Source organism: Cardiocondyla obscurior, linkage group LG02, assembly GCF_019399895.1.
Source record: "Cardiocondyla obscurior isolate alpha-2009 linkage group LG02, Cobs3.1, whole genome shotgun sequence".
Lineage (NCBI taxonomy): Eukaryota > Metazoa > Arthropoda > Insecta > Hymenoptera > Formicidae > Cardiocondyla > Cardiocondyla obscurior.
The window spans coordinates 7,091,811-7,110,582 of record NC_091865.1 but is presented as its reverse complement, the minus strand read 5'-3'; the positions used below and the strand labels follow the sequence as shown (position 1 = coordinate 7,110,582).

The window sequence follows — 18,772 nt, the reverse complement described above, 5'->3', positions numbered from 1 at the left end:
CGGCTCGCTCAACCTATTACGTCATACCGGCACGAAGATACCGCGCATATTAATCGCGTGGGGCGAAATCGGAACGTAATCCCGTTAAGCTGAGGTGAGAGCTCTTTCGTCTCGTAATTCGCGACTTCCCGTAAAATGAGATCGCGAAAATTGGGACGACGCGCAGGAAGGATAGGAAGCTCCTCTCTCTACTCGAATCTGCAAAATTGCCGAGTCCCGCGGTGAGAGTAGGTGGCGAATGTAATTTGGCACGTGTGTCACTCGCGGGGAAGGCGCGCGATGCGTGAAGGAACGTGATGGGTGTGAAGCTGATTTACGGCCCTATCCGCGATAGGGTAGACCGCACATTTCCGTGGGAAATATCCCTCCCTCCGTCCGTGAAGCGGCACGGTTTATCCTAAATCAGTTTAAATCGCCTCGCGTGGGCGGCGCAATCTGACTGCAATTGATGTCCACGGGGAAGAACTCTGAATTTACGCTCTCCCGCTGGCGTCACATTATAATTAGACGATTACTATATTTACGTCGTGGCATATTGTCGCGCCCGCGCGGTTATTGTAGCCACCGGCGTGTATGTACATTGCATTACCGTTTGATATATGCATGCTCATTGTGCCGCGCGACCACGTTGCCGAAATTATGTTAACCAGCGCGCGTTTTGCGCGCGCGATGCGGTAAACAAATTATTTTATTATTGTTAAAATATCATCTCCGTATGGTACGCGTGTCCGGTCGTGAGCGCGTTAATTTAATGCGGCCTTTTGTTATCCTATTAAGTCCCGTCGCTTTTCGCTGGCTGGCCCTGGTCGAGAGATTCGCGAGTGTCTCGTCGCTGTTCGATACGAGCGTGGTTATATTCGCCGTCGCGTACGCGTTAAGAGCAAAAGGCACGCGTCTTCGGGAGACGGCGGTGATTCATGCAGAGCGATTTATTAACTCGTATTAGCGGCGTCCCGCGACAACACGTCGCTCGTAAAAGGAAGCCCCGTGGGATAAAATAGGAACGTAGAACACCCTTTTGTCGAGGGCCGCACCGTGTGGCGCGACCCGCGTTTATAATTATCGTCGCCGTCGCGTTGCCGCGATTCCGCGGGCGGAAGGTATGCGCATACGTTCCGTATGTGGATCGTCGGTCCCGCGTCTTCGAAATGAGCGGCAGGCCACCCTGCGGCCACTCCGCTGCGTCCAACTATTTCTGTCCTCGTATGCTCCGGTGGCTCTTTACGCATCTCGCGGCCCGCCATTCCGCTCGCTCGCCGTTAAAAGACGCTCGAAAACGTCGAAATCGGAGACGAAAGGCGTCGTACCTCGCCGTCAAAAAGCCGTCTCTAAGAAGACATTCTCGTTTTCCTGATTTACCCGCGTCATCTCCGCGCTTCTCGTAATTCTGCCGAGCTGGCATCCGACCGCGACGCGCCGCAGCCTCCGTCTGTCTATTTTCGATCCGTTTGTTTCGACTTCCCTACGCCGCTCTAAAACTCATAATTAACGCTTGCACGGCGCGAAAAATTTTGTTGCACAACCAATTGTTACGTAAGAGTCTGGGAAAGATTCTGAAGAGATTGCGTGCGCCACGAAGATAAATTCTGCCGCGCATTTTCCTCGTGCCTCGACTCTCTTATTCTATATATCTTACTCTATATGTCTATATAAATCACATTGATGGAACCGGATCGACGATATTGCGAGAAGCGGCGGAGATATATCGAATGGGAACGATTTTATCTTCCGTAACAAGTCGCGAGCGAACAATATACGGATAATATTTAAATTATCGAATAACCCGATCCGAAATCGATCACGTTGGCGAAATTGCGAGCGATCGTAATCGAATCTAATCGCGCGTTCACGAAATTACCTTTTATCTCCTTACTCCGCATTCGAAAGGATTTGAAGGAATTCGAACAGTTCCTCGGGACAATGGGGATATCGTCTAAACTTAGGGAAGCGGATGTAATGACGGCGTGTTTGCGCGGGTATCACGGGCTCGGGAACAAACATATTTTCATCGAGCACGTGCCCTCGTTACTTCATGAACCATAATTCCGACAATTCAACATAAGTTTTTATGAAGCTGAAAATAGCCCGCGGTGGAGCGCGTGGCCGTGACTGCCGAATTTATAGAGCTGTGCTCGCCGACGGAGTGCCAACTCGAGCATTGTTATCACTCGTTTAACGACTTTGCGGGGGGAAACTTTACCTTTCGTTCCGCCGCGAACTCGATCGTGGATTCGCCATCGACGTCGTTTATATCCCATCCAGGACGGATCTCGATTTCCGTCCCGTTCAGTTATCCCGATATGATCCGCGAGCGTCGCGCTTCGAAGATTCCGCGAATTTCCGTCGCGATCCGCGAGCTTACATCCACGTGCTCCCTAGGATTCCATCGATCCACGTCGTAGATGTTTCTCGCTACGAGCATTTTTCTCGTCGGTCGTTGTCGAGAAAGAGACAGAGAGAGGGGCACATCGCGTGCTCCGCGTTTTGATAATATCACATCGGTCTCCCTTCGAGCGTGACATCGGGAAAGATCAGAGAAAAGTGGCGACTGCATCAGCCACTTTTACCGGATAATCCATCAAGAAGCTAATATCTTAGTCGCCGCTATATAACGTAGTACGAACAAGAATCCGAATAAAATTCCGCGTTCTTGTGCTAACGCGGCACGTAATATCGTTAACATATTCTCGCGTTAAATAACAACGTGTTAAACCATAACCGATCGTTAATGGTAATCACTTCAATCGCTGGTCGGCAATATCCGCGTTTATTGCGCACAAAAAAAAAAAAGAAAAAAAAATTTTACCACGTATGCCTAATGAAATATTTTTCTTCGGCAGCGGTGGGTGACGTTGACAGGTCCGTGAAGAAGCGAGTAAATCAATTTCGTAGGAAGAGACGGTCTCGTAGTTTCCCGGTACACAACCAGCTGGTACTAATAACGTTACATCACGCTCGCGTTTGTTTCTGTAACGGGGCTCTCGCGCAGCCGGGTGACGCGATGATTCGACATTCCGTTGATTTCCGGTTTTTCCACTTTTGCCTTTTTCTTTCCCTTTTATTCTATCTCGCCTATCCGCGCGCGCGGATTTCGACGCGCGAGAGCCGGTCAGCCTCGCGCAAGTAGTGAAAGTCGGCCGACTCGATGCCGCGTCTCGGTCCAGCGGCTCTGAGCGTTCTGCGTGCTCTTTTTTTTATTTATTTTTTTATTTTTTTTTTCCTTCCATTTTGACTTTTTACTCGGCGCTTTTTTACGTGACAATTTGCATCCGCGAAACGGCAAGGTGTCGGGAGCCGTAAAGCGGCGAGAATTACCACCGCGCGAAATACCGTCGGACAACTGCTCGGCTGGGAACTACGGGACTGCATTTTATATATACTGCGGCTAGAACGTGCAGGTGTTCCGCAGCGATTGATAAAACATGATTCATAGCAATTTCGTACATTTCCTTTTCATTATTATTATTTTTCTTTTCCAAATAGTTTTGGGCGCTCGTTCTATTTTGTTAATTCGTGGTAATTAAGAGACGTGGCTGGTGCAACGGCTTAATTATTTGCCCGTGCGCTCCCCAATAATCTCGCTCTGCATAACTATTAATACGTTTCAAGGCTTAGGTGAGTTTGGATTGCGATTTGGAGTTCGGGCAATGCATATGTCATCGCGCGGGGATAATTTCGTCGATACGTGAGCGGCTCGCGGTATTATCTGGTTACACAGTTTTACTTCTGAACTTACGAGAGCGCGGAATTATTATTACGTCGCACAAAGCGAGGGCGGTTCAAAGCTAATTCTAATCATCGTCTATAGAGGTATTTATATATTCAAGCTTTCAATGCATTCGCTACGAAGCCGGGGCGATATACGTCGGGTTAATAATTGGCGTGTGTGCGAATATGCGTCGTACGAAATTTGGCGCCGGCAGTGCGCGAAGTGAACCCAATGAACTCTGAAGCGACAGTAATGCGGCGGAAATTGTTTATATTCCGACGCGAGAGATTTGTATTGTTCACCGAATGAAGCATGACGTAAAATATCGAGTCAGCCGGGATGATTGATCAATTGCGACAATAAAGGAGCACCGATACCAGCCTCGTACCGATGTATGAATTATGATCGGCCCCGCTGTCGAAAACAGCATTCGCCAGTATGTCGGTCAAGATATGATGGAGTTAATAGGTCATCGCGCGATGGGAACGTCCGGCTGAATTTGCACGAGGCAATCTCGGGATCTCCCGTCGGACCGCACGTGGCAATTACTTTCGCCTAATCGGAAGCCTCACGGGCATTCTGTACCTATGTAATATCGTCTGAATGTAACGGGGTCCTTACGTCACAGTGGCCGCTTGTGCAATCTGTCTCTCCGTCTCTTAATTTCTGTTATAACGCCGCCTTGGAGAGGAAAAAATGATAAAAAAATAAAGAAAAAAAAAAAAGAGAAAAAACAAACCTTGAACCAAAAAGCGACGTAGCCGCGGTTAACAAATAACGTTTTGCAACGGATTAAAAATTTTCTTTCGCGCGAAACGGAAGCGGTCGCGGCACAACGGCGAAATTTTCTGAGCCCATTTATTTTAACTCTTTCTCGTTAAATTATTCATTTAGCAGCTTTCGCGACTTTATTTATCCAGGTATCTAATAATGTTAAATATATACGGGCCGCGTTGACGTGCTTTATTTTTTCGCCGGGCTGCCCGGCATAATGCCGCAAGTATAAACGAAACGTGGAGATAAAACGTGGACGAATAAATGTGGAATCGTTACGGATGTCGGTCGTGGCGGCGACGAATAGGTATACCGGTGCTATGAATATGTTCGTTCGTATACTAACCGAACCACCGTATACTGGATCAAAGGGTGTCACGTGTGCTAAATAAATAGCTTCTATACGTACGCCGCGGGCGATAGATATAGCCGCATTGCTAATTCGTCAACGACTGATGCAAGATATTTTCGGTAAAGTACATTTACTCCTTGAAATAGTTATATTGCCCCAAAGTCGAAAGTTTCGAAATCCCAATTCAAACCGTGATCGTGAAATTTAAAAGTATATCCCGCTTATCAGGCAGATTTTGATATTCACCTTATAACGGCCGATTTGGCACCGCGATCAAAAGATTTCGGCGATTTGTCGGAGAGGAGGTGACGGCCGTTAATCCGACGCACGCGACGTCATTAGCCAAAAGTTGTCGGCGCTATAATAATCTAGCGAAACGACGCGTAGTCGTCATCGTAGGCGAGCGATCGGTCGGTCTTTCTCTATCTCTCTCTCTCGATTTCTCGTGAAAAGCAGTTAAATCTGGACCGCGGCCAAGGCGTTCCGACGACCCCCCTTGTCCCCGCGGTCCCGTGGCAGTTTCGATTTCTACTGATTATGGGGGAGACGCGTGGTGGTAGCGGCGGTAATGCTGATGTTGATGCCGCGAGTGCAACTTGCTCCGGGAGCGAATTGCAGATCCGCGGTGGGAGAGAAAGGAGGAAAGAGCATCGGGAGAAATGTCTGGGTGTCCCCAGGGGCAACAGGTACTCACACACTGCCATTAGCTTTTCCGGGAGACAGACCGACCGTCCTATCCACCGGGGGTAAGGGGCCGAGAGATACCCGGCCGCGCCGCCACGTGCTCGCGCTAAATATAATGTCTGTCCACTGTCTGCCTCTTTCCACCGTCTGCTCCTTCTCGTCCCGCTGCGCGTGCAGCCTCGACGCGGTCGCGGGACCGTTACCTCTTCCTCGGAAAAGCAGATGTATTTCTACGGCAAACGTGCGGGGAAGTGAGCGAAAGGGGTGCGTTAGTCGCGTATTTATTTATATTAATCCGAAATTAACCGGTGCACCGAGTTCAATCGGCGGCAGCCGCCCGCCCGGCGTCATTTCCGGATGAACTTTGAACCCGCCCTCGCACTCCTCCCTGCGGGCCGGAACTTTTTATCAATCCGAAATCCATTGTACTTCCACGCGGAGAACGGATAGCTCTTGGCTGAGCGTAACGGGTGCGTATTAGATTACCCCCGGGGTCTCGGCTCGTCCGCGACAAACTCCTTTCGTATACGATTCTCACCGCGACATGCATTTTTCATGCTCCAGGCTTTCCGGCGCGCTACTTCTCTATTTTCTTTGCGCCTATAATCCAGATACACCGCAGTCGCGTTTGAACTGCGAAATGTATATAAGGGCGGCCAGACCAGACTGCGCTTACCAAATCTCACGTTCTCTCGTACATCTCCCTCGCTATCCTATATCGGGCGCGTCAACGTGCGCAGGAGTCCCGTGTAGTTTTCGGAGCTTTCGGCAATTTGGATATAATTGAATCGCGCACTCCTTTCGTCAAGAGCCGACGGGGAGTCAGAAGAAGGCGGAGTAGGAAGGAAGAGGAAAATGGCCGATGGGGCGGCTTATGCGAATAACTCGAGGCTGGCACGGTCACGTCGCGGCCCTCCGTTCGACTCCATGTTTTCGTCATCCTCTCTCGTTCTTTCTCCTTCCCGCGCACTTTCCCGGTACCTCTCGTCTGTCTGCCTCGTCCCCGACTTGCCACGGCCAATTTCTGTCCCGCCGCATTTGTCTCTCTTTGCCAATCGTAAGGCGCTTCGCGGAGCCCCCGGTGCCTACGGGAAAAGATACGCACGTGGGCTCGACGGCGCGAGACCGCGGGCAGCGCGGACGCCTCCGTCAAGAGGTGAAGAGTACTTGGTCAGCGGAAAAACCGAATTCCGTCGCGGACCGGCAGAATAGCTCGGCACGGTCAACGATCGCGACTCCGATAGCTCGCGCCTGTATCGCCGCCGCATCGCCGCGCGGAGACGTGTGTCGCGTAATTCGACCGAAATACCGTGGACAGCTCCTTAATTAAGTTTTACTCGTTGCCAGAGGCGATGCACGCACGGCTGTGCCAAGACCAATCCATTTTCCTTCGGATAGAGATCGGAGTTTCAGGAAGTGGATACAGCGATACGAGAATTTAGACTCGGCTGAATTTTTTTTCCTCCCTCCGCGGAAATAGTTGGCGAAAAGCGCTTCGCGTGATTATTCTCGGAATAATGCGGTTAACCGCAATTTCGGCGTCTAGGTGTATTGCAAAATAAAACAGCTCGTCCGACGTCCGTGCCTTACAAAAGCGGATCACCCTCGTTAGCCGGTCGTCGTTAACACGTTGTTGCAGCGAGCGCAACATTCATATCGCGTTAAACGCCCGCGTGTAAATTGTCCTTACGGGAGGGCACCCTCGGCACCCGGAGACTCGGGTTTTGCTTGAAATACTAGCGCGCGAACTTCTTAATTAACGTCCTTCACCTGTTGCCAAGCGACACAATATACCCCTTCAGGGCACTGCAACGTAAATTAGAACTCTTGGAAAAAAAAAGAAACAAATCTCGTTTATCTCATTGCGACGGAACCATTCTAAATTGCGAACGCATTTCGTGCGAAATTAAATATTTGCAAGTCATATTTATTGGACGTGTGAAATTAATTTCCCTTAGCTTCCTATGTCGCAAACTCGAAACGCGCAAACGATCCGTTAAGAATTAAAATAACTTTAGAATTTATTTCATGAAATTTATTATTATCATTTATCTTCGCGAAATATTAACATTTCTTTAGAAGCTTTGTGAAACGAATCGTTAATTGGGGTGCAATCTGAATTTATATTCAACCGATGCCGGGTTTCGTTAGGGATAAGCTTTAGCCCCGCGTTTTATAAAGTCGCCCTACATCGGCTCTTGCGAGAGATGTACGGGGTCGGATGCCAGCTTACCGCTAATACGGACGGAGCGTAAAGAGTTAAATAATGTAAGTAGTCGCAGTCGCGCGGCTATCATTATGCCGCGTCGTGGTGTTTTCGCGGTGGAGATGGCGCATTCGCGATGAAAAATGATGTCTGCTACGTGGCAAGTGAGATACGACGTGGCCGGCTAAAGCGGGCTAAAGAGGACTAAGCTTAAGCTAAGGCGATTCGGTAGTGCATCTCTCGACTGCAATGCGGAGCATTGAATTTCCCGACTCGTCGCGGCCGGACTGAAATAAAATATTGCGTATTTTATGGCATTATTTTTAACTGGACTCGCGACCGTCTTCGTCCGATACTTGATCCGTTCGTCCTCGGCAAAGTTGCCCGAGTTACAATTCTCGAAAAGAAAAAAAAAAAAGAAAAAATATTTAAGAGACCGAGTAGAGCCCGAAATTAACGCTTCTTGGCGTCGCCGGCGTTTGACGAGGTGACGTTTAACGTTTTATCGTGATTCGCGTATACATAGACATCACGATCGCCGATACGGCGTGAAATATTTAAGAACAAAATTATGCACGACGTTTTCGGTGCGGTGCCGTAATTGGCTAGAGATGGAAAGACGGCGGTGCAAATAACTCGCGCTTTCCTTGATCTCCGAGACGATTTATTATTTGTTCGTCTGCCGAAAGGCAGATCACACGCCTCATGTAAATATACGCAACTTCCCGCCTCTGTGAAAAATGAATAGGTTTATGAGATATAACTATTACGTGTATACGGTAATTTGTTAAATTTCCGTGATGTAGGATTTCCGCAATGTGTAGGAAGTAATTTATAAATTTATGAATCATCCAAGTCTTTACGGGATAGTTCTATGGAGACGTACGTATTTTAGACATCTTGGATATTATTTTCGGACTGTAATTATATACGTCTGGCGTGCCAATTTATTAAATAATCGTTTTTTTTTCTTTTTATTTTGACCGACATTTGTGCTCGATTGTGACGTGAGATTTATTTATCAGGGTCAGTCGGACAAATATTGCGCGTTTTATACGTCGGGGATTTGTTTAGCTGCAATGATATGTTACAGTCGGGCCTTAAATGAAGTACCGATATTCACCGCACAATCGATACGTCGGACTGCCTTCGTGCATGCATCTGCTCAAATAATTGGGTCAGATTTATTAAGCTCAACTCTGGCGATCGAACGTTAAATCAGCGCGTCGCATAGAAACACGTTTGGAATCTTAGAAACATTAATAATTGAAAAATCGAATTTTCTCCGTTTGATCATTCAATTGGCGATTGTCCGGCGAGATAAATGAACGATATTAAACACTCGAAAACGACGTGAACCAATTAAAATGTAATTACCTGATCAGCTGCGTCGTCATGTTAATACACGCTTCTCTCTTTCTCTCTCTTTCTCTCATTCTCCAATTTGTACTAGTGATCCAACACTGGATCTGCCGTGAGGTAGGTCGTGTCAATAGTAGTAGCATCTGGTGGTAACAGAGTCGCCGTTATTTTTACGTGAAAACTTTGTTTTCTCTTGATCTCTTTCGAATGAGAAAATGTCGCGTGAACCGTGGATCGACGACGACGACGAAACGAACTAGTTCCATTTCAAAGGAAGCACGTGTCAGCGACGAGTCCCTAAAGACCGTCGTAAAGTTTGTCGATAATGAAATGTCGAAACACTAAACACATACTCATTCATTGGGGTTCAGACCTTTTCAACTACGAGGCTCGGTTACTTTGATGTGCGATATTAACGGCCTCGTTAGCAGTAATAGGTGGCCGTGCATCGTCTCGTAAAAACCTGTCACATGATTAAGTAGCTGAGAAACAGACGCGCCAGCGCGAGATGTTCTTTATCGGGTCCCTTTTATTTCTGCTGTTCAAATGAGCTCGCAGATAAAACTGCCAGCTGACCAATCGCGTTTCCACTACATTAATATTTCATTGTCAGGCGAGAGAAAATTATTCGGCGATGAGACGATACTTTGTTCAGGATACTCGACGATTCGGGATAAATTGTTATTTTAATAACGAGGTTTCATGACGTAAAACTTTGATTTTTTTTTTTTTGGTATCTCACCGAGAGAATAAACAAGATATAATATATTGCGATAATTCATGGCTCGGTAATTCATAATATAATACTTTGAAGCGCTCCAGATTTCATACTTTTCACACGTGACATTTTCATACGTGGCGTTTATAATATTGTGGATTTACGGTACGAGCATGAATGGTCGAGTTAAATTTTTATTTTTAATGCGATATTAACAGTCTAATTATCACTTGACTTTATTTTTAGATTTTATTACAATACCATCTTTTTCTAAAAAAAGATAGCAGATCCCTTAGTAATGATTTAACTAGTTTAAGTTTTAATGATTTTTGTTGGTAGAAAAAAAAATTTTGTTTATTTACGAAGATATCTATTTATAATATTAATTTTATATAACGAAAAGAATAGTCGTGAAATTTTTTTTTGGGGATGAAAAATAACGCGCGAGCTTATGTCTCCCGACCGAAGAAACAAACTTTAATAAACTTGCAGCTAGTGGATACGTTGAGGTATTTTATGCAATTAAATCAATCACTTCTTCAGCGCGACAGCAAATCACGTGCCTGGCAATGTTCAATTATTGTAAAAAAAAAAAATTCTATAACTAAAATTATCGAAAAATTAGAGAGACGTGCAAACGTCAAATTTAAAATGAAGAAGCGCACTATTGGAAAACGTAAAATTTTAAATATTGTTGCTAGGAGATTTGAAAGGTCAGTCGACCTTATGAAATAGTCGAGATAAAATAGTCAAGTTAAAAAACATTATTAAATAAAATAATTCAAAAGTTAAAGGAACGTGCAAATGTGGCACGCTTTGTTATTACCTAGTGGTATTATTAAATATTTTATATTAAAAAAAAATGTCATTTGAACATATATCAGGAATTATTTTGAAAATAGCACTATATTAATTACATCTGAAAATGAGATGTTAACGCGCTGTGAGATATAATTAACACGATAGAAGATGAGAGTATTATTTTTATTTTTAATTAAAAAACTAGATACTATCATTTTGATGTACAATTTCTATAAACGGAACCTTTTTAGACTTTTGTAGCTGTCGTAAATAAAACATTTCCCTCGGTATAAAGTGTAGTCACTACCGGTTGCTACCGTGTGCGAAATTTTCGTGCACGAAATGGGATGGCATCGTTCGCTACCGTGTGGAATTTTCGCCACACTTGCCAATTCTGTACTGTATGAATGAGAAATTTTGTGAAAATATGGATGTTGCCAAGATATTTTCAATGCTTACAAATATATAAGATTACATTATTTCTAATTTATAATTTGATTTGCACTTGCATATTTAATTTATTAAAGCATTAATCTAGAAAGTAGATTTTATTAAAAAAAAAAAAATTTGGAATATAAATTATATCTTTTATCAAAATTTAGTTTATTTTCCATATTTGAAAAAGAGATTTTTACCTTTTGCGATGCTGATTTGTTCTCCAGAATGTTTATATTGTCAAAAAAGTTTGAGTTTAGCTACGTTGATACTGTAACGTACTAGTAAACATTTTATACGCGTATAATAATTTGTAGTAAATTGTGTCTGTATAATTTCTCAACCTATGCAGCGCGTTTACAAGCTAGATAGTTGTTTTTTTGCCAGAATATATAGCTTCGAACATGTTCTATTTAACACCCCCTTTTTTTTTTTTTTTTTTTTTGTTAACGTGTTCGAAAAGTGAAGTTCTCTGTACCAGGTACAGGTCGACAAATTTACACTACGTCGGCAACGCGCGTAAACGGTCGCGGCCGTTAAAATGCATCGCTTGGTCATCGATTTATCGACAAAATCGTGCATGCTAGTAGCCATTGTTGCAGCACGGCTGCACATTGACTTCGGCGTTACTGATATTTAACTCTTTACCTTTTTTGTGCTTCCCATGTCGCTGAATCACTTTACTTTATTTAATTCATATGTAAATTAAAATCACACACGTATCCACGTATATGCAGATAAATTTCGTTTTATTAAAATTTCAATTAGTTTCGTGTACGTGGCTTACAAGTATCGTGCAATGTTTTAATGACGTACCTTAAAGATTAATTAAAATTGTAAATCCTGATACAGAATAACGAATCGTAATATTGGATTGAGTCGTTCATTTTTATAATTCTAATAATAATTTACTCTTCACACTCGCTAAACTAATTCTGACAAGCGCTTTTAGCACATATAAGTTTTAAGAGTTAGTATAATTAATCTGCCATAATTATGTATGATATCCAGTTACGATGCTCGAATATAGCGAGAGTTTCTCTTATGTATGAGAAAATTATTTATTATCTTGAACGATATTAGCGAATCTGAAAAAGGAATGTTTGTAAAATAGACATCGATTTTTTACGCGCGACATGATTTTCGAAAATTTAGCTCATTCAACTTCATAATCGCTTTATTTCCGGCCATTCGCGGCACGTCGTGGCGAAATTCCTAAAAGTTCACTAGAGCCTGATCCAACTATGTCCGCCTCCGTTTTACGCGGAGGTGAGTGCCGGTGCATCGAGCGCATTCCTAATCGAACAGTTGTGCCTGTGCCATGAGCTGCACAAAGTCGTAGTAGCCTATTATACTTGATCGTCTCGCGTTTTCTTTTTCCTTTTCCCCATACGTGCCGTAAATTATTTGCAGACGGTCGAGTCTCGCGCGGCAATCCCTCTATTGCGAATGACAAACTGACGACAGGTGCCTTTTAAACAACCGGGCCGGTCTTAACGCGAAACTACTTCTCTCGTTTGAGAATGCCGGCCAGAATCTCTCTTTTTGCTGTACCCCCGGCCACCTTTTACAAACCGCCAAAATCCACCGCCTCGGCTTTTCGAGACTCCGTCGTATTATTTTTCAAGACGCCGTGAGGCAACGTAGTGTTTTCTACCGTCGGGATTTTTTTATCACTTTTGATAGGTCTTTGTTGCTGCCGTCGCGAGCTCGCTCGCGATTCTTACTGGCAAGTCGACAAAAATGTCTAACGCGATGACACGGGCTCGCGCCGGTTTTCCTTTCGAAAACTACTGCAATGAGATCGCGGCGCCGCGAGGCCTCTTTTATCCGACGGCGTACAAATATCACGAGAGTAAATAGCCAGGGGCGCGACTCTTTGTCCACCCACGCGAGTTATAGCACCAAGTGGAGAAGATACACGCGACTGTAATTCTCCTTGAGCCTCTGAGAGACGAGATTGCCGGCTGGAGAACCACCCGCAGTCGTCTATTTCGGTTTAGGAAGAAAAGTCTGCTACGGGGGTGGCGGCACCGGAAGGCACACCTTCGGTAAATACGTTCTGCATGCGCACTTATACGTCGCGAAACTCGTACATTCGGCGTCGTTACTTTTAATCAATTATAAACTTGCGTTTTTCTTCGTCGACCGGCGGCTCTCCGTTCGTCGTAATTTTTAACGTTCCGTTCACGCGATTCTATTCCTTGGAGGAGCTCTCCATATATATCTCTTTCTCCTTATTTCGTTTCTTTGTCGGGAGAAATTTACAAGGAATACGTTATTTATATTGTTATTTATATTAAAGGGTTGTAAATGTATACTGCATTCGATTTACCTTTACACGTTTGATCGGGCTGACCCGGAAAGTCTTGCATCTTTGTAGGCACTGATCGATGCGATAGAGAAGATCGCTGCAGGATTATCAAGAGACAGTAATTTGACAGTTAACATTTGTTTCTCGTGTAAGTGGATTACAATTTGCGTATTCACGTTACGTCATTCGAATAAGCTGTGAAGTGTTAGTAAGTCGAGCGACCGGCTTGATCTGTCACGATATAAAAAGAGAGAAGAGAAAAGGAGCGAGAGAGAAAGGAAATAAATGAACGTGACTCCCGGTAATTATGATTAAAAATTAATAAAAAACAAAACTAACGTTAATTCGGCCTGTTGCCGTTGATAATCTGAAAATTATTTATTTCGAGCTAATTCTTTCGCGCTAAGCCACAGATGCATATCGCATATTTTTTATTATTATTTTGTAGATATATCTAAAATATATGTTTGCCGAGCGTATCGATTTGTATGAATGGGTACTAAATGTCCGTAAAAGTGGGACGCGCGTCAGGGAAAATTTTTAATCGCGCACGCGATTCTGCGTGCGGCTCGTGCGTGCATTTTCCCGTATCGAGTGATACGACTATGTTACGTTAATGTGTGTTACGCAAAAGTCGCCCCGGTGCCCCCCATGTCAACGATCCGTCGCGTGTCGAGTATAAAAGTACCTTTATAACGGGTGTGACCGAATGTAGGGAAAGTCGTTCGAGGTCGAGCGGTACGAGCGACACATCTCCTTTTACATCTCGTGCATCTTGCACACGCATGCGTTATATTTCGATGGACAAAGGAGCATGGCGGTTGCTTCAACTGTGAAATGTGCTCACGACGAATACACTTTACGATAATGCACGCTTCTCGGCTTTTATCTGCGAGTGAGGATCCTTTATAGTTTCCAGGTCGCGAATCGGGCTCGAAGATCTAGTTTCCACGACAACGTTAGTTCGGATTGCCGGAGAATTTTTTTTTTTCCCCCTCCCCTCTTCTATCGGATTAATCTTTTTTTGGTACAAAACTTACTTTTACGTGGTATTCTAAAGTTTAATCTCGATGAAGAACTCATAAAGAGTTTCGAAAGTTACTGCGTTTGACCAGAAAATATCGGAAACTTGGTCATTAGTCGCGAACGACCTTACTGCTTATATTTTTACTAATATCCCGCGAATTTTGCGGCAGCTAAGATATTCGCTCACGTTCGCTTCAGCTGATATTCCTAAGATCCATTTTGCCGATTCGACAAGACGCGCATGCGGAAATGTAAATTTTATTGCGATACGAATAGGAAAAGTTTCTGCCCGCGAGTTCTGCCATCGGTGGTGTTCTTTCGGTTCCTAGGCAAAACTTGGATTGGATTAATACGACGTCACAAGCAAGTCGTGGATTCTTTTCCTCCACCAAGTTTTCAGTTGTTTTTCTCGTCTCCTTGCTCCTCCGTTAAGTTACATAACAATATCTGAACTCGCTGTAAAATCAGTCAGAAGTGCTTTCGAGACTCGATCATAATTTCATCAAAGCGATTTTCAATTTTTATGAAATAATAAAAACGGATTGTTTTTCCCAGCGAGTTCCTTTTATCCTTTTAACGTGTTAATTAAACGAAATTATTAATTAACGATTCCGGGAATTTCAGAGACCTGATAAAATCATGTTATTTGCAAGAAACGCTATCGGCGCATTAATATTAATATTCACCAATCGTTCGTGCACAGTTAATCGTTTGTCAATATTTATTTTGAAATATTACATCCTGCCCGTCCCGCACAGTTATTTACGCCGGATGCCGCACGGATCGCGGAGGACAATTTGAGAAATTGATCGCGTTTAGCAGATAGACGTTATTTTTTTTTTTTTTACGAATGGATATATCCGTCTTTTATGATACAGTGCAGGGACCTCCGTTTAATTGTGGACCCCGAAAACCGGACGGAGAAATGACAGATATGCCGATAAGCAACCATCAATCATTTTTCTTTTACGAACGAAAGCCGCGAGAGATTTTTGCGAATTACGCGCTTTGTACCGTCGGGGCAAATAGAAAAAAAAAAAAGTTCTCGCCATATCGATGCAGGATACGTCTTTTCAAGCGTATACCCTGTATACATTTCAATGCCGTGGAAATGGAATGGCCGACGTCACTCCGCAGCTCGAAAGTGAATGGAAGGGAAACGCATCGTGTGTTTACACGCAAGATATTTGTCTTTCTACCTCGGCGAACACCGCGGAACGACATCGGTCGCTTCAGTTTCATTTTGGATACACCGACTTCGCGTAATGCCGGCGCTCCATCTTCCATCGGTTCGTGTGTTTTAGAGTGCCAGTCGCGTCCGTCCGACATCCCTGCCGCTTTTCGGAGATACTTGCCCGAGAGTACATAATTCTCAAAGTAGTAATATCGATAAATAAGTGATACAATTGAGCCGACGGGGGCTGCATTACGACGGGCGCGAGCCGTCCCCGGGATTGAAGTTAGATGGGGTCAGTTTCCCGGGTGTACGTCCAACTTCTGGACAGTCTAATTAAACTGTACTTAATTATAATTCCTCCGAATGCGCGCGCGCGCGATGCGAACGCGAGTATCGGTTCCCGGGCGCAAATTCACCTCGTAATTAAAACGTGACGCTACTAAACCGTGAAATGAAGACTTAATCTTTCCCTCCCCTCGCCTTTATTATAAAATGGAAAACTACTTCTTTTTTTTTTTTGTCCTCGCGCCGCAGAGCGACGTTGATTACTGATTCCAGGAAGCGAAGCTCATATTGAGCGCTACGTTAATCATTAGTTTCCCACCTTTATCGTTTATTATCGCTACTTGCGCGCGTAATTGCACCTGTTATTTGCGCCGTCGATTGCCTTAATTAACATTAACTGTCGTATCTAATGTACGTTTTTATTGTTGTTACGTTGCGGCGTTGCACGTCTCCGTTATATCCTCGGTGTGCATTGACATTCGCTCTCTCGGTTCGTGTCTAAATTACTCCTGAATTGGAACTACGTTATATCTCTGACGTAGACATGCGTCAAGCACTTCTGTTCGGCGGTCCTACAGGGCTGCTGCGAAATCAGCGAGCCAGCGAGCTGAATGATTCTCGGGATTCAGCATAAGTTACCGCCCGTTGGATATCCCTTAATTCTCGTGAACAGGTCGACGTTCGTCGCATCCTGAACATCAAAGCTCGATTCCGCGACGTCCGTACGCCATCGGTTTCTAGCAACGCAAATGAGATTTTCGTTGAACAAAGTTACCGGATTCGGTTCGGAATATTCCCTCTGATTGCATTTGTCTATCAAAATTTTTGTGCTCTCTAAGCCCATGATTGCAGCTCTGTGAAATTCGATGTTTCTTTTCTTTCCTCATCCTTTTGTTGCAAGTGGAAAATTTAAAGCGCTAATGTAAATGGATAATTTTCATTGCGGTAGATGAAAAGAACGTTTCAGGACGTACAAATCTACATGGAATTTTAAGCTTTTTTTTTTTTTATTAAATATATTATTAACATTTTAGTACAATGGCAAAATCGACATTATAATAAGCAATAGAATTAAAAGAATTATTCTGACTTTATCACAGAAGCGCAAGGAAATAGCTTAATAAAAAATTAAAAAAAAAAGAAAAAGAAAAAAAAAAGAAAGACAGTGGTAGGATAATTGGCGAATAAAAGATATTTCGGTTTGTCATTTGAGATTTATTCGGACATTTCTTCCTTTAATGGTTTATAATAACGAATTCAGAATGCAATTTAGGTATTTGTTGATAATTACATTTTGCATAATTCGAGCTAAACTCGTTGTGGCGACCCAACGGCGGGAGTGGAGGGAACAATGGTGGGGGTAGCGCGCGCGGCCAATACAGCCATGTGCTCGTCGTAGCGCCCGATCAGTCGACACCGCGCCTCCACCTCGTATAGGTCCTTGTGGAGAGATATCTCGTGAGAGAAACGTTGTTACACCAGCGATACAAGCGTTTTCTCTCCCCTTCGTTCTCCGTGTGCGACGTAATTTACACGGCCAGTGCGCGACACGTGTGTCACGGCTCCTAGCGCGGCACCGCATCCTCGATGGACATAACCTTATCGCGCGATGACGACGGCGTTCGCGCGTAATAACTCGTCTTATCCTTCGCGCCTCGTGTGACGCGTCTCCGTTGTGAGAAAACCCGTCGCTCGAGAAAGGAGCGGGCCATTAGTCTGCGAGAGCCGCGAAGATAGTACGCCGGAGCTCTCCGTAGCCGTCGCAAAAAAAATGCCAAGGTGATCATCTATTCCCCTCACGTCCCTCACCATCTGGCGCTCGAGGAAAAAAAAAAAAGGATCGTCCGTGCGAAGCGGGTGCTGTTCCGTCGGGTTTTCGTTGGTTCCGCCGTTTTCGTTTCCGCGCACGTTTCGCCCGATTATCGTCGCACCGCCGTCAGAATCGCGCGTCGCGGAGTGCGAATCATTCTCGGCCAACGTCCGACGATCGAGATCCACCGGTCAGGATGCACCACACGGCGCCGTGGTACCTGCCCTGGGGCCTGAAGTTAGTGCCGCTGCCGATCCCACCCGGGCACCCGGCCTCTGGCATCCCGAATCCAGCCGGCCTGCACCTCCTGACGCCCTTACCTGGGATCTACGCGCCGGAGCCACGTAAGGTAAACCACAATCTCGCACTCCGCGTCAACTTTCGTTTCCGCGCCCTCGCAACTTCGCCATTGACCCCCTCCTTGTCCCCTCCCCGGGGAACGTTTGGCGCACCTTTTTCGTGCAATGGGAAAATTTTTATTTTGAAAGTATACAACGATATCAAGGGAGAGCGATCTCGATGCATCGCCGAAAATTGAGTTAAGCCAGCTGGAAAAAAGGTCGGAAATTGATTTCGCCGCTCGAGACTCCGAGACTCAAACGTTATCGCGTCTCCCGCTCAGGTCTGCGAAAATCTTAGTCCTTGAGTCCGCCGAGATTTAAAGTTCGTTATCGCGAGGGAAAGGCGCGCTCGTTCTTCTCATTATCGCCGAGCCATGCCGCTGCGCCCTCGAGCGAAAGAGCCACGTCGTGAGCGAATCGATGAAATAGTAATAGCGATTGAAATGCCGCAATGTTGCTTCGCGGAATGAATCGCGAGCCGCGGCTTTGAGTGACTTCGCTCGTCAATGGAAATATTTGGGGCGGGATTTATTTATATCCCATGATGCGAACGATGTATAGATCGGAATAGATCAGTTAGGAGCTATGATAGTTGATAGAGGCCGCGTTATGGGCGATTGCATCAAGTGTTATGCGCGGTGACGTGAGCGGCAAGATGATGCGCCCGCGTTCTCGCTTCTTCGTGAATCACGCCGTGTTGCAATAGAGGCATTACGTTATTCGAAGAAATAATCATGAATATAACAATAAATAATCTCGATTTAATTGACGAACATTA

General features: G+C 44.9%; 1 protein-coding gene across 3 annotated transcripts in view; it reads left to right on the top strand.

The window, feature by feature from the left end:
• The window catches only part of LOC139113325 (pseudouridylate synthase RPUSD2), a 105,215-nt gene that overhangs the window by 12,244 nt on the left and 74,199 nt on the right, over positions 1-18,772 (top strand). The window contains exon 1 of one of the 3 annotated variants that reach the window (XM_070674408.1): positions 2,165-18,002. The exons of the other annotated variants lie outside the window; for them this stretch is intronic. Coding sequence (XP_070530509.1) covers positions 17,850-18,002 — 153 coding nt within the window. The 5' untranslated portion in view covers positions 2,165-17,849. Of the gene's footprint in view, positions 1-2,164; positions 18,003-18,772 lie in introns of those variants that run through there. 3 annotated transcript variants of the gene reach the window in all.